Here is a 13,100-nt window from a genome sequence, read left to right as displayed (position 1 = left end):
AATGTGGAGGAGAGAGAGGCTGCGGCCCGCATAAGATCGGCAGCCAGGGCAACCGATCTTACTTGGGCCGCACCTCGAGCCCTGCTACTTACCTGTGGGAGGGTCTTCTGTACTGCATAGAGGAAGCGAAAGCTAGCAGAGAACGCAGAGGGAGGCCGCGCCCCCTGCTGAAGTCTGTGAGCGGCATCGAGGAGCTGCAGTGCAGGTAAGGGGATGGGGAGGGTGTTTGAATGAGTATGGGTGATTGAAGGAATGAATCTGTGAATGAATGAGTATATGAATGAATTTGTGTGTGTGTGTGTGTGTGTGATAGCATGGATGTGTAAGTGCTGGAACCTAGGCATGATGGGACTGTGATTGCTGTTAGCAATCACACTCCTATCATGCCAAGTCAGCCAGTACATGCTGAAACCTAGCTAGCTGCCCCCCTTGTGTATTGATGCTGCCAGCAGTATGGGGTCTGCACATCACTTACAGCCACCCTGTACCAGCATGTACTGGCTGACTTGGCATGATAGGAGTGTGATTGCTAACAGCAATCACAGTCCCATCATGCCTAGGTTCCAGCATTTACTGGTTGGATGTGTAAGTGCTGGAACCTAGGCATGATGGGACTTTGATTGCTGTTAGCAAGCACACTCCTATCATGCCAAGTCAGCCAGTACATGCTGAAACCTAGCTAGCTGCCCCCCTTGTGCATTGATGCTGCCAGCAGTATGGGGTCTGCACATCACATACAGCCACCCTGTACCAGCCTGTAGTGGCTGACTTGGCATGATAGGAGTGTGATTGCTAACAGCAATCACAGTCCCATCATGCCTAGGTTCCAGCATTTACTGGTTGGATGTGTAAGTGCTGGAACCTAGGCATGATGGGACTGTGATTGCTGTTAGCAATCACACTCCTATCATGCCAAGTCAGCCAGTACAAGCTGAAACCTAGCTAGCTGCCCCCTTGTGTATTGATGCTGCCAGCAGTATGGGGTCTGCACATCACTTACAGCCACCCTGTACCAGCATGTAGTGGCTGACTTGGCATGATAGGAGTGTGATTGCTAACAGCAATCACAGTCCCATCATGCCTAGGTTCCAGCATTTACTGGTTGGATGTGTAAGTGCTGGAACCTAGGCATAATGGGACTTTGATTGCTGTTAGCAATCACACTCCTATCATGCCAAGTCAGCCAGTACATGCTGAAACCTAGCTAGCTGCCCCCTTGTGTATTGATGCTGCCAGCAGTATGGGGTCTACACATCACTTACAGCCACCCTGTACCATCATGTACTGGCTGACCTGGCATGATAGGAGTGTGATTGCTAACAGCAATCACAGCAATCACAGTCCCATCTTGCCTAGGTACCAGCATTTACTGGTTGCCTGGGTATGATAGGAGTGTGATTGCTGTGTGGGCAGTGTGGACGCAACCTGTGATCTATGCCTGTAATTTAGGGGGTTTTAAATATACCTTTTAATGACGTGTTTTTATGTGCATTTCAGTTGATCTATACCTGCAAAGCTGGGTTTTTGCGTTATTCTGTAGAGCCATATCTATATATTTCCATACATTATTTATGTATACCTGCAAATACAGTGTTTGTATGTCTTATTCAGTTGATACCTGCAATGCTGTTTCCATGTATTTATTTGATCTATACCTGCAATGCTACGTTTTATATACTATTGTATACCTGCAAATACAGGATTTGTATGTCTGATTCTGTTTATTTGATATATACCTTCAGTGCTGAGATCACAAGTGAATATCAGTTGATCTATACATATAAAGCTTGGTTTGTGTGTTAATGTGTTGATCTATACCTGCTATCGGCAACTGGGGCTAATATTAATATATATGGGCAGCAGGGGCATCAATACACAAGGGGCAAAAACACTAAGGGGGGTATAAACGACAATGCAGTGTGAAAAATCCATCCTGATGTAGACGTCTGTGACGTAGATTGTGTCCTACTGTTTGTGTGTTTTTGGTTTTCAGTGTAGCAGAGCCTGTCCTCGGGTGTGTGTGTATAGGTGTTGGTGCTCTGACAGTTTGTCTGAGTCTGAGACAACCAGTCTGAGCAACTTGGCCTGGGAGGAACAGTGAGTTGATTCCCCTGGCAAAGGGCATGCAGGGCAAGGTACACCTGGGAGCACCTTGGCCTTGGGAAACCAATGGCTTCAACGTCAGAAGTTCAAGGATGGATAAGAGAGACTCTGTTTGTCGCCGACATTGGTTGATGCCAACGAGTGGGCTCGTCTGGCATCAACCAATGAAGCGGATGAGCCCCCTGCTGAGTTGCTCTTACAGACCTTTAAAATCCTGACAGCAAAGCTCCTGCTAAATGTTAACCCCCTTATTAACCCCTGCTATATAACTGGCACAAAAAAAAGAGAAAACCAAACACGAATATTCGCGCGAACCGAACAAGGGAATGGGTGAATATTCATGGAATATGAGGGGTTTTTTCCCAGGAAGACGAACACGAAGAGGAACACAAAGACTTGGCCAGCGTCAAGTCTAGTTCTTATTTTTCTTGGTTGTATGTTAGTATTGCCGTGGTGTATGACTTTTGACATTAAACTGTCTTTAATAAGTTCACCTTGTTACAGAGTTTGGATGTTCCGCAGCCATTTTTATTCCTCCTACACAACTGTTTCTGTTTCAGTTAATGATGTGTTTGGTATAAATGTTTAATTATTTACCTAACTATAAGCCTACAAAAGCCATGGCTTTGTGCTAGTGTACCGAGGAGAATTGCTGCTGTTTTGTAGGCAAGGGGTGGTCACACCAAATATTGATTTGATATCTCTGATATGCTGGTACTATAATAAGATAGCATAATACCTGCTCTGGGCTGGTCCAAATTCTTTATTCAGGCCCGGTATGAAAGGCTACTCATGGAGATGAGATTGGGGTCACATAATGTTATGTTAAGTGGTCCCAGGGTAACAGTGTGCGAGCAGCTAGAAAAAGACTGCAGTGAAAGTAAGGGTCTGTGCATGCTATGATTTGTGTAATAGAATATATATGTGTGTTTGCATTAAAATGAGCATGTGTGAGTATGTATTAGTGTGTGTTAGTGTCAATGTGTGTTTGTATGCGTCTAATTGTTATTATTGCACCACACATTTATGCAGTGCTTCTTATATTTATCCAAGGGCGTTGGCAAAACTAGAATTGACAGAATAAAACTAACTGATTAGGTAGATAAGGTCTGGTTTGCAACCTTACATTTTAGAGGGAATGGGGTGAGGGGAAGCACTGGTGTGCCTTAGTGTATTATTTCAAGCATTCTTCTAATCCACTTACACAATTAGCCATTTAACTTTTTATACCATGAATGTCTACCTTGCTGCAGATCTTGGTATCGTCTGCAAAAAGCCATAGCAGAGATATGGTTGGGAGCATCTAATAAAAATAGTTTCAATTTTGTTTGGAAAAGAGAAATGGAAATGAAGCAAATCACACAATTGAGACATGTATTGGTTTACCCATTTACTTAACCATCCTATATTCTTATCCTAAACGTATTCTATTTTGGCCCCTGGAGTCCTGTGTGGTCTGGTGGAGCTTTAGACGCGGGATGGCTGGTGACATCTTTGATTGCTGGCCGTGTTCTCTGTTTCTGACGTTGGTGTCTGGTGCGCCCAGCTTTATCAGCATCCAGAGGACTCATACTTTTCTCAAAGTTTTTTGATGAACTTTGAGCTACAGGGAGGGACTCTTTTGACTCCTGGAGTCCTGCGCGAGCTGGTGCTTTGGACTCAGGACGGCTGGTGACATCTTTGGGTGCTGGCCGTGTTCTGTTATTTCTGACGCTGGTGTCCGTTGCGCGCAGGCTTCTCAGGCTTCTTGGAGTTACAGGGGGGAAGCCTTTGGTCCTGTGTTAGCTGTTGTTTCAGACTCAGGATGACTGATGGCTGCTGGTTGTAAGCTACAGCTTCTCTGCCATGTGTCCAATTTGCACTTCAGGCTCACAATGTTGGAATTTGCATTCTCTAATTCCTTTTTTTTGATATTGAGCACTTTTTGGATGTCAGTGAGAGACATCTTGATGACATTGAGCTCCTCTTGTGAATTCTGAAATTTCATTTCAGCTTCCTGAGCCCGATTGTTAGCTAAACCCACTTTGATTTCTAACTTCTCAGTCACGTTCAAAGATTCTTTTTGAGCCTCCTTCAAAGTGTTATAGTTCTTTGTAATTATGACTCCGTATGCTGCCAATTCCTCCAAAGCGTCCGGTAGGTTCCCTATTTGCCTCATAACCATCTCAACCTCTTGGGCCTGAGACTGTAGCCGCTTTTCTGTGCTCTCCAAAACCTTTATTTTGTTTCTTTAGAGCCATTCAGAGGTGGACTTGTTTGCATGCTTCAGATCATTTGTGCCGCTGCATGCTTGAGCTTTAGGTCATGAAGTAGTTCCATCAATTATGGAAAATTGCCCAGGTCAAAGCAAGCAAAGCTGTGAGATGTGTTAGCTTAAGCAAGATATAACAAAACCCATGCCTTCCAAAAAGGTATTTTTGACTCTTTTTTTTTTTACTTTTGACACATCAAGATGTTTTTTGGCAGATGTGAGATAAGCCTTTGTGGTCTTGTTGGTCAGCTGTTGTTTTCACTCTCCTGTGGATTCCATTTTTGTATACTTCTAAACCAGGGAGAGACTAGGGACAAGTCCGTAGATTTTGAATATTCAAGCAAATATTGTTTTTTTTATTATTATTTTGTTTTATTTCAATCACATTTACAGCAAGTTATCGTCTGTAATCTAAACCTCTTACTGACTCTGTAGCTCTTACTTCTTTTCTTTTCCCAAAGGACAAAGCCATAACTGATTAAACATTCTTGCCTAGTGTAAATTTGCAACAGATTAACTTCACTGTGCATTATAATGGTCCAACAACGGCAGATTTACTCTCAACAGAGGCTGCACTGGCCCAACTCTGATTGTGAAGCGCTACGAAATCTGACGGCACTATATAAATAACTGTAACGCCTAATAAATACACAAAAGAAGTGCATTCTTATCAGTCAATCAAACTGTTGAGGAGCAGTGATTTCCCTGCTTGAAACCCAGGGGACAGATCTCTCTCCTGGTGATCATGGTCACCAGTGTGTTGCCGCTCAGTGGCCCATTTACTGAGCTGGCACAGCCTCCATTAAACGGCTCTGCTGAGACGGAGCTCTGGGATATGACATCATGGTGCCAACCATGGAACTGGTTATATTAAAATGGGATGCTTTCTCTTATCTCCTTTTTGATTTGGCTTTGTGGTCTAAATACTTCTGCCCCTACCAAATATGATGGTGGATGAGATCTAAAGCTAACAGCATTTGCAGATTGTGTCCTTAGAACTTGTCCTTGTGTCCTGTTATCTAGTACTGCATTTACCAGTGGTATTAGAAACGTTGACTGAATGTGAAAAAATAAATGTATATATCCAAGAACACGTCTAAGCCACAAGTGGTTATCAATCGCCGTCTTAACATCCCTCTTGCACTTTTTGGGGGACCTTGTGTATGTCTGTTTGCTATGGTTGGCGGATTCTAATATCATTTACGTACTGGTTGGCGGAAGCTCCAATACGTCCGCAGTGGTTGGCGGAAGCTCCAATACGTGCGCAGTGGTTGGCGGACTTTGCAAGCATGTAGTCATTGGTTGGCGGAAATCCGAGAACTCTTGCTCAGTATTGTGGGAAAGGGCTGGGTCCGCAGCCCCCTGTCAGAAGAGGCCTCAATTTTTTCCGCTAGGTGCCATCTGAGCCCGAGCCCTGCGGGTGATTCACGCCAACGCAAACTGAGGGGTTTGGGCGTAAAATGAGGAGACAGGACATGCTGCACTAGCGGCCGAGCAAATGGTCCTCGATAACGGCGTGTCCCAGAAAACCCGTCCGCGCCCCCAGCTGCCGCCGCAGGAGGTGGAGGAGGAGGTGGTGTCCTACCCAGAGTGGATTAGCAGGAGCTACGTGGAGCTCATGAGTCTGAACGAGCACTCGATGCAGGCGCTGTCCTGGAGGAAGCTCTACCTGAGCCGGGCAAAGCTCAAAGCCTCCAGCCGGACCTCGGCTCTGCTGTCTGGCTTTGCCATGGTAAGTGGGCATCGGTCTCCTTCTCACCACTTCTAAGAGTGCCACCCCCCCGTTACTACTGCACCCCCCCCACCCGTTACTACTGCACCCCCCCCACCCGTTACTACTGCACCCCCCCCACCACCCGTTACTACTGCACCCCCCCCCACCACCCGTTACTACTGCACCCCCCCCCCCACCACCCGTTACTACTGCACCCCCCCCACCCGTTACTACTGCACCCCCCCCACCCGTTACTACTGCACCCCCCCTTTACTACTGCACCCCCCCCGTTACTACAAATTTAGGACACCCTTAAATCGCTAGTAATGGAGGTCATGCAGCGCACATCCTCATCTACTAGTCGCATCTGCACTAAATTCTGGTAGATGTGCCTTTGGCTCTCATTGAGCGGGCCCCGGGTGCCTGAGCCGTGCCGTGCCGTGCTGCCCCTAGCTATGGCTTTAGTGTGTTAGCAGCCGATCAGAAATGTTTTTGGCTTGATAAAGGGAAGACTTCCAAAAGCTCGTCATTACATTGCAGTTAGTCCAATAAAAGGGCATCGCAATACTCCGCAGCCTTCTGTTACTTTGCATCTACACTGCTGGACTAATAACTCCTGCGCTACTCTTATAGCCTTGTGAATGCCCCATTTACTTATTTTCATTTTTTTTTAATTTCCTAGATATTTGGTTTTGGTCAGGATTTTTTATAAACTTTATTGCTAGAGTTATTGTGTGTTAATGTGTAGTATGTACAGTATGCCTACTGTAATGTAGTGCCGGATTCAGTGTGTGTGTCCATAGTGTTATGGTGTGTATTTTATATATGTATAGTGTTAGCCAGTGTGTGTGTTTGTTACAGTATGGCATTGGCATGAGTGTATATGTCAGCATATGGTGTCAGTATGTGTGTACATGAACGTAGAATGTCATTGTGTTAGATATTACCATGTGTCTGTTACAGTATGGTGTTAGCGTGTAAATGTATGTATGTAAGGGTCGACAAACCTGGGTGCCAGGTTGGGTAATAAATGAAAATAAGAATATAACCATTAAAATATTCATTTATTCTGTTACTAGAAATGTTACAAGTGATGTAAGTACCCTACTTGTTATTAGTGGTTCGGAAGGGGCATGTCTTGCTAGACTAGTGGAAATTTCCAACCTCCCTTGGATTTATTTTTGAGGAATTCAATGAATGACAATCTCTCCCTGTTGTTTGATCACTAAAGTAGAAAATGCCCCAAACCTGCCTGTTTCTGTTATTGTGCTTGGAATCCTGTTTAAGAGTTAGTGGCGTTTATCTCTGTAGTGCTCATCAACAGTAGATTCACTTTTTAAATTGCAAGTAGTAGAGATATGACGAGCCAATAATATTTACGTGTGTGCTGGGTAAATAGCCTGTGTAACCACCCAACCAGTCACTATTTACAGTCAATCCAGAACAATATAATAAAGGGAAAAAAACTTGCCACTTACATTTATGACACTGAACGTTCGCTAAAATAAAGCTTAAAAGCTGTGAATAAAAAAATAAAAAAAAGCTGACTCCCGTCGTCTTAAAGGATTTTCAGCATTAAATGTTCTCATTAACTTTCCTTGCAATACATGTAGTCATTGTAGACTCTCTCCCTCTCTTAATCTACATTTTTTACATTGTGTTCTTTCTTTAGCCTTCTTTCTCTCCCCCTCTCCAGTGTGGCCGGTTGTCCTAGACCTAGTTCTTGATGTTAAGCCTCTGCATAGTTTGGGATTATGAAATCAAGTATTAATAGATTAGGACATTTCCACTGGGCTATTTAGCTACCGTGTTTCACTGCAGAACTCAACGGAAATGCAGTTATTGTATATTCCATGAAAAGAGCAAACGTGCCGGTAAAGGGTGACGCTGGTTAGATTTTCTGGTAAATAACTTGTGCGGTGCTAGAGAGGAGGTCACCTTCATAATAAAGGGTTAATGACCACAAAGGGGGGAGGGGGTGCTGCCCTTTTCCATGTCTCATTTTCTTTGGTTTCCTCATAATTAGGTTCTAAAGTATAATAGTGGCTTCTGATGCCAGACAAATGCATGCTGCCATCTAGTTACAGCTCCAGTGTAAGTGTACAGTTACAAAACGGAGTGTTGTATTTGTGTTGATTTGAGGTTGGCGTTCACGTGAGTGACAGACAGCTGTTCTTACGCTTGTGGAGTATTTCTTTCGCCTTGAGGCTCAGCTGTGCCTAGTTTTAGTAAGACCCGAGATATCACTACTACATTCCAAGGTTGGCTAAATCTAAGAATGACCTTTGAGTATTTTAAAGGTAGAGAGACTTTTTGCAAAGATGACCCTCCACACTGCCGCGTGAACGAGCTTGTACCAACCTAGCGGCCTGGAGTTGTTTGTGTTAAAACACTGCAAATAAAATAGACTTTTATAGAATGACAAATATTTGCAACAAATGCAGTCTTGTGTTGTGTTGACCTGCTCTGAATGACCACAAATGCTGAGGTTACAGCAGGGGTGGACAAACTTGGTTTGGATCTAGGAGCCACCTTTTTTGTCTCCCCCCAGTCATCTTTTATATTACCAACTGGTCCGCAGTGAAACAATGTTTATTGGGGCGATACAACATAAAACCTTTCTTTAGAGCTGCACAGTATCCCGCTTAACCCCTTCATGACAAGGGATATTTTACTCCATAAAGTCACAAACTTGTATGTTTAACCATTATTCCTCTTTGTATGTTAGTGTACCAGCTAAAGATTATATTATTCCAAGGTTTATATTAAACTGTATTCATGGTATTAGGTATTGGACTTGTTTAAACTCTCTAATATACTGTGCAGCCGAAGGTGTTAGTGCTTATAAATCTGTAATCATTTTATAGATTAGTAAATACATGCATACATACATGCACTGCTCTCCCCTCTTACCATGTGGAAACCTGTTTGCACTGCTTAGAAGTTGCCTACTGCTGCTTCTCTACCACCGCGGGGTCTCATAACATAATAACCATGCTCCTGCAGACCTGGAGCCTGGGGTTTGTTGAGCCTTGCCATCCACTAACTTACACATGCTAGCATCTAATGCTCACAAACACTAACACCTTACAACAACACACCACTGCCTGTCGTCTGCCATTGTGAATCTGGCACCCTATCCTTTCCTGCAGGGGCACAGTGAGGCGTCCAACGGGGTTGATGGCAGCCCTGACCAGTTTTTTGGCCCCTTGTCCGGCAAAACTCTGGGCGCCAGGAAATAGTTTCTAGTCACCATGGCAACCTTGTTTTCTGGGGTTTGTCGACCCCCCTTCCCAGCCCATGTGCATTTGCCCCTTTCCCCACCAGTCAGCTATTTTACCAGATTACCGTCAGTCAGCTCTAGCACAGGGGACACTATAGATGGCGGTTTGTCTCAGAGCCCTGTGTGCATGCCTGGGAAGAAAGGTTTGCCACGGTTTGCCTGCTTCAATCAGTGGCAATATACATGGGACCATGGAGGAGGGGGTCCCCTCTGTTCAGGTAACGTTCTTATTTTTCCTTTCTTAAGCGCGCATTATGAAGTACTCAGTGTTCTTTAGTAGGGCTGTCACAGACTATAAACTGTCTGTTTCGACATTGTCCGTTAATACTTTGTACATTCTGTGTATTTTGACTGAAGTGCTGTGCACCTTGGAGCGTTGAAGGCAGAGTTGGTGGAGTAATTAAGAACTTCTCCACCCAGGGGCAGGATTTCTGAATGGCGCTTCCCATTCCTAATTGTGAAGATTTGCAAAGCTTCTCTTTCCTGCCCTTAACTCGCCATTGAGCCCAGGGCTGCTGCTTCTCTCTCCCATCCAAGTGACTCCTGTCACTCCTGTGGTGTAAGGACAGCGGGTACTGCAGTTGCTTTATATACCAGTCCTGTCAGTTGTCTAGTACGGTATATATTACACATTCATGTCTGTTTAGTCTTCTGAATATGTGTGGACCATTAACAACATACACATTTCTACTTATCTTTTATCAGTCTGCAGCGAAGTTAGGGTCAGCAGCTAATTTGTGGCTGTGATGATATCCTTTTTAGGTATAATATTTATGTATCGCTCGTAATGGGGGGGGAAGCTGCTGTTTGACAGTAAAACAGATTGTGATCTTTCTGTACACTATGGAAAATTTTATATTTAAGGATTCATCTTATTTGTTTGAAAGTTGTTTCTTTTTTTTACTCTGTTTTATTGTTTTCTTTTATAGTAGGCCATGCAAATGTAAGACAGGAGGACCTTGACAAGTTAATGATTCATACTTCTCTAGTTTCCATGTACTTGCGTTTTTTTACCTATATGTGGCATGTTTGTGTTGTTGGTAGGATATATTAATTCCTGGTTTTCCAGCGTGATTTACCTGGAGCTGTGGCTTCTAGTCTTGCGTGGGTAGACGTTATGAGAATATGGAAAGTTCCAACTTAATCCAATTGACTTATATCTGTACTGGGTATGCAGTTATGTACTTGTTGGGTTGCTTTTAGGTATTATCTAAGTAGATTCTGACTATGTCCTGAAATTTATTTTCTTTTTCTTCCGTGTAGGTAGCAATGGTGGAAGTTCAGTTAGATGCCGCACATGTCTATCCCACCGGCCTCCTGATTGCTTTCAGTGCCTGTACAACAGTACTGGTTGCAGTACACCTGTTTGCACTCATGATAAGCACCTGCATTCTTCCCAATATCGAAGCTGTCAGCAATGTCCACAACCTCAACTCCGTCAAAGAGTCTCCGCATGAACGAATGCACCGTCACATCGAATTGGCCTGGGCATTTTCAACCGTTATTGGAACTCTCTTGTTTCTGGCAGAGGTGGTGTTGCTTTGCTGGGTGAAGTTTCTCCCAGTGAACAGTCCAAAATCCTCTGTCAATGATACCTCTTTAAGCCCAGGAAAAGCCGCAGCGATCGCCTCAACAACCATAATGGTCCCATTTGGGATAATTTTCATTGTTTTTGCTGTGCATTTCTACAGGTCTCTAGTTAGCCACAAAACAGACCGACAGTTCCAGGAACTGAATGAATTAGCAGAGCTGGCTCAGCTTCAGGATCAGTTGGATCACAGAGGTGACTCTGTACAATCTCCTGGTCATTATCCATAAATATTGACACTCGTTTCTTTAAAGGGTTAAAATCTCCTGTCTTATGCCTTGAATGCAAAAAAAGATTGGCTTATACTGAGGTTTCAATAAAAATGTTGTTTTTAAATATGCATTCATGCTACAAAGAAAGACGGAAGCAAACGTTTGGGAAACTCCAAGGATCCCTGAAGATTCTGTGTGTTACAGGAAAACACTGTACCTTCCAGGTCACCAAAGATTCTGTCCTTTCAAAGCAGAATGCAGACCAACATATGCATTTTCCAGCCACTGTATGTGCCAAATTGCACTGAGTTCTAATAAGCCACAAAGGAATCTTACCCCCCCCCCAAAAAAAAAGGAATCTAAGCCCATTGTCTGTTTGGCTTTTCTTAAAAAGATTGATGTTAGAAATCAAAATTTGGGGACCAGTCCTAAATTAGTTTTTGCAAGCATGAACTGTTACATTAGACTACTTATTTTTTATTTTTTTGATGTAATAAGTCTCAAACTACTTTTGCAGTATGCACTTCAACAGATGGGCAAACAATATATTGCTTTGCATGTCACTGTAAGCTGGAGGTGATGATGAGGCAGCAGTTCGGTTAATTTCCCCTCCCCTCTAATGCATGATATTATATTTGTGTGATTCACTGGATTGTTTTGGATGCAGAACACAGTGTATAAATGTATACGTTTGAAACACTTAATTGTTAAAGTTAGGGATGCACATACATACATACAATTGCTAACAGCAATCACACTCCTATCATGGCCAGGCAGCCAGTACATGCTAGAACCTGGGCATGATAGGAGTGTGATTATAGACTCCCTATGCCATGCTTTCCCCCCACACACACACACTCACTCACTCACTCATTCGCAAACTCTCACTTGCAGACTATTGCAGGGGCCGGGCTTCTTCCCTCTGCAACTTCTCTTGTCCCGCCCCGAGGGGAAGAAGGAAGGGATCAGAGTCATGTGAGCTGGGTTCCTGTTCTCCTGGCTGGTACAAGAAACACTGCTCACACTGTGTGCGACCAATGCACAGGAAGCGGCCTGGCCCCTGCGGACGATTATTTTCGGCATTTTTTTTTTCTTAGGAATTTTGCCGATAATGCCCTTTTCATACGATATATTTCGGCCACTGATATATCGTTGCATCCCTAGTGGAAATTTAGCTTTATTTATACTGGCACATTTAAAATTCTATTTTGAGGTAATCTTGTTGCTGGAAGTGTCTTCCGCGCATCATTTGACATGCGTTGCACATTTTTCCAAAATAAATATAAATATATATATATATATATATATATATTATATATTTGTGTGTGTATTTGCAAATACCATATTAAATGGTCAGTGAACACACCATTTCAGTTACAGAGCGGTTAGCTGCAAAGTACTGTTGGCCCTTTGACTGTGGCCCTATATCACAGTAGAGAGTGGTAGTGGCCTATTCTTCCTTGAGAAGAAAATATAGTAGATGCATTGAGGCAAATTTATTGTCTAAATTTTACTGAATTTCAAAAAATGAGTATGCTTGTTGCTGTCATTGAAGATATTTTGATAAAAAGAAAAACGAAAAAAGGTAAAAGACTTTTTAAATATGTAAAGTGTGCTTTTATAGAAATAAATCTTAAATCACCAACAGTGAGGTGCGTTGACTGTATAATCAGTATTGTTTTTATGGTATAGTTGTGCTTCTGCTGAGAGGTTCTCTGTGTTCTGGCTCATGTAAAATTATATGAAAGATAACAAAAGGGAACACATTTTCTACGCATGCATTTTCTGCGCACTGCTTTTAGTAGGTTCTGTTTTGAATTTTATGGCCATTATATATAAAAAAAAAAAGTGTATTTTGGTTGTGAGCTGAGACTGCATGCCATACTTTATTAAGAACCCACTTATATTATCTGAAATCTCTTTTCAGTGCTTTATTAGGTAACAAGCAG

The 13,100-nt window shown here is 43.1% G+C and overlaps 1 protein-coding gene across 1 annotated transcript; it reads left to right on the top strand.

Moving 5' to 3' along the window:
• The first annotated feature begins 5,693 nt into the window (after positions 1-5,693).
• ORAI1 (ORAI calcium release-activated calcium modulator 1) lies at positions 5,694-11,384 on the top strand. Its single transcript, XM_053472733.1, has 2 exons — positions 5,694-6,086; positions 10,615-11,384. Exons 1-2 carry the CDS (start codon positions 5,853-5,855, stop codon positions 11,167-11,169), a joined length of 789 nt encoding a protein of 262 aa, XP_053328708.1. The 5' UTR covers positions 5,694-5,852; the 3' UTR covers positions 11,170-11,384.
• The last annotated feature ends 1,716 nt before the right edge of the window (positions 11,385-13,100 follow it).

This window comes from Spea bombifrons, chromosome 1 (genome assembly GCF_027358695.1).
Source record: "Spea bombifrons isolate aSpeBom1 chromosome 1, aSpeBom1.2.pri, whole genome shotgun sequence".
NCBI lineage: Eukaryota > Metazoa > Chordata > Amphibia > Anura > Pelobatidae > Spea > Spea bombifrons.
The sequence above is the reverse complement of the archived record's forward strand: the minus strand, read 5'-3'. Positions and strand labels throughout refer to the sequence as shown.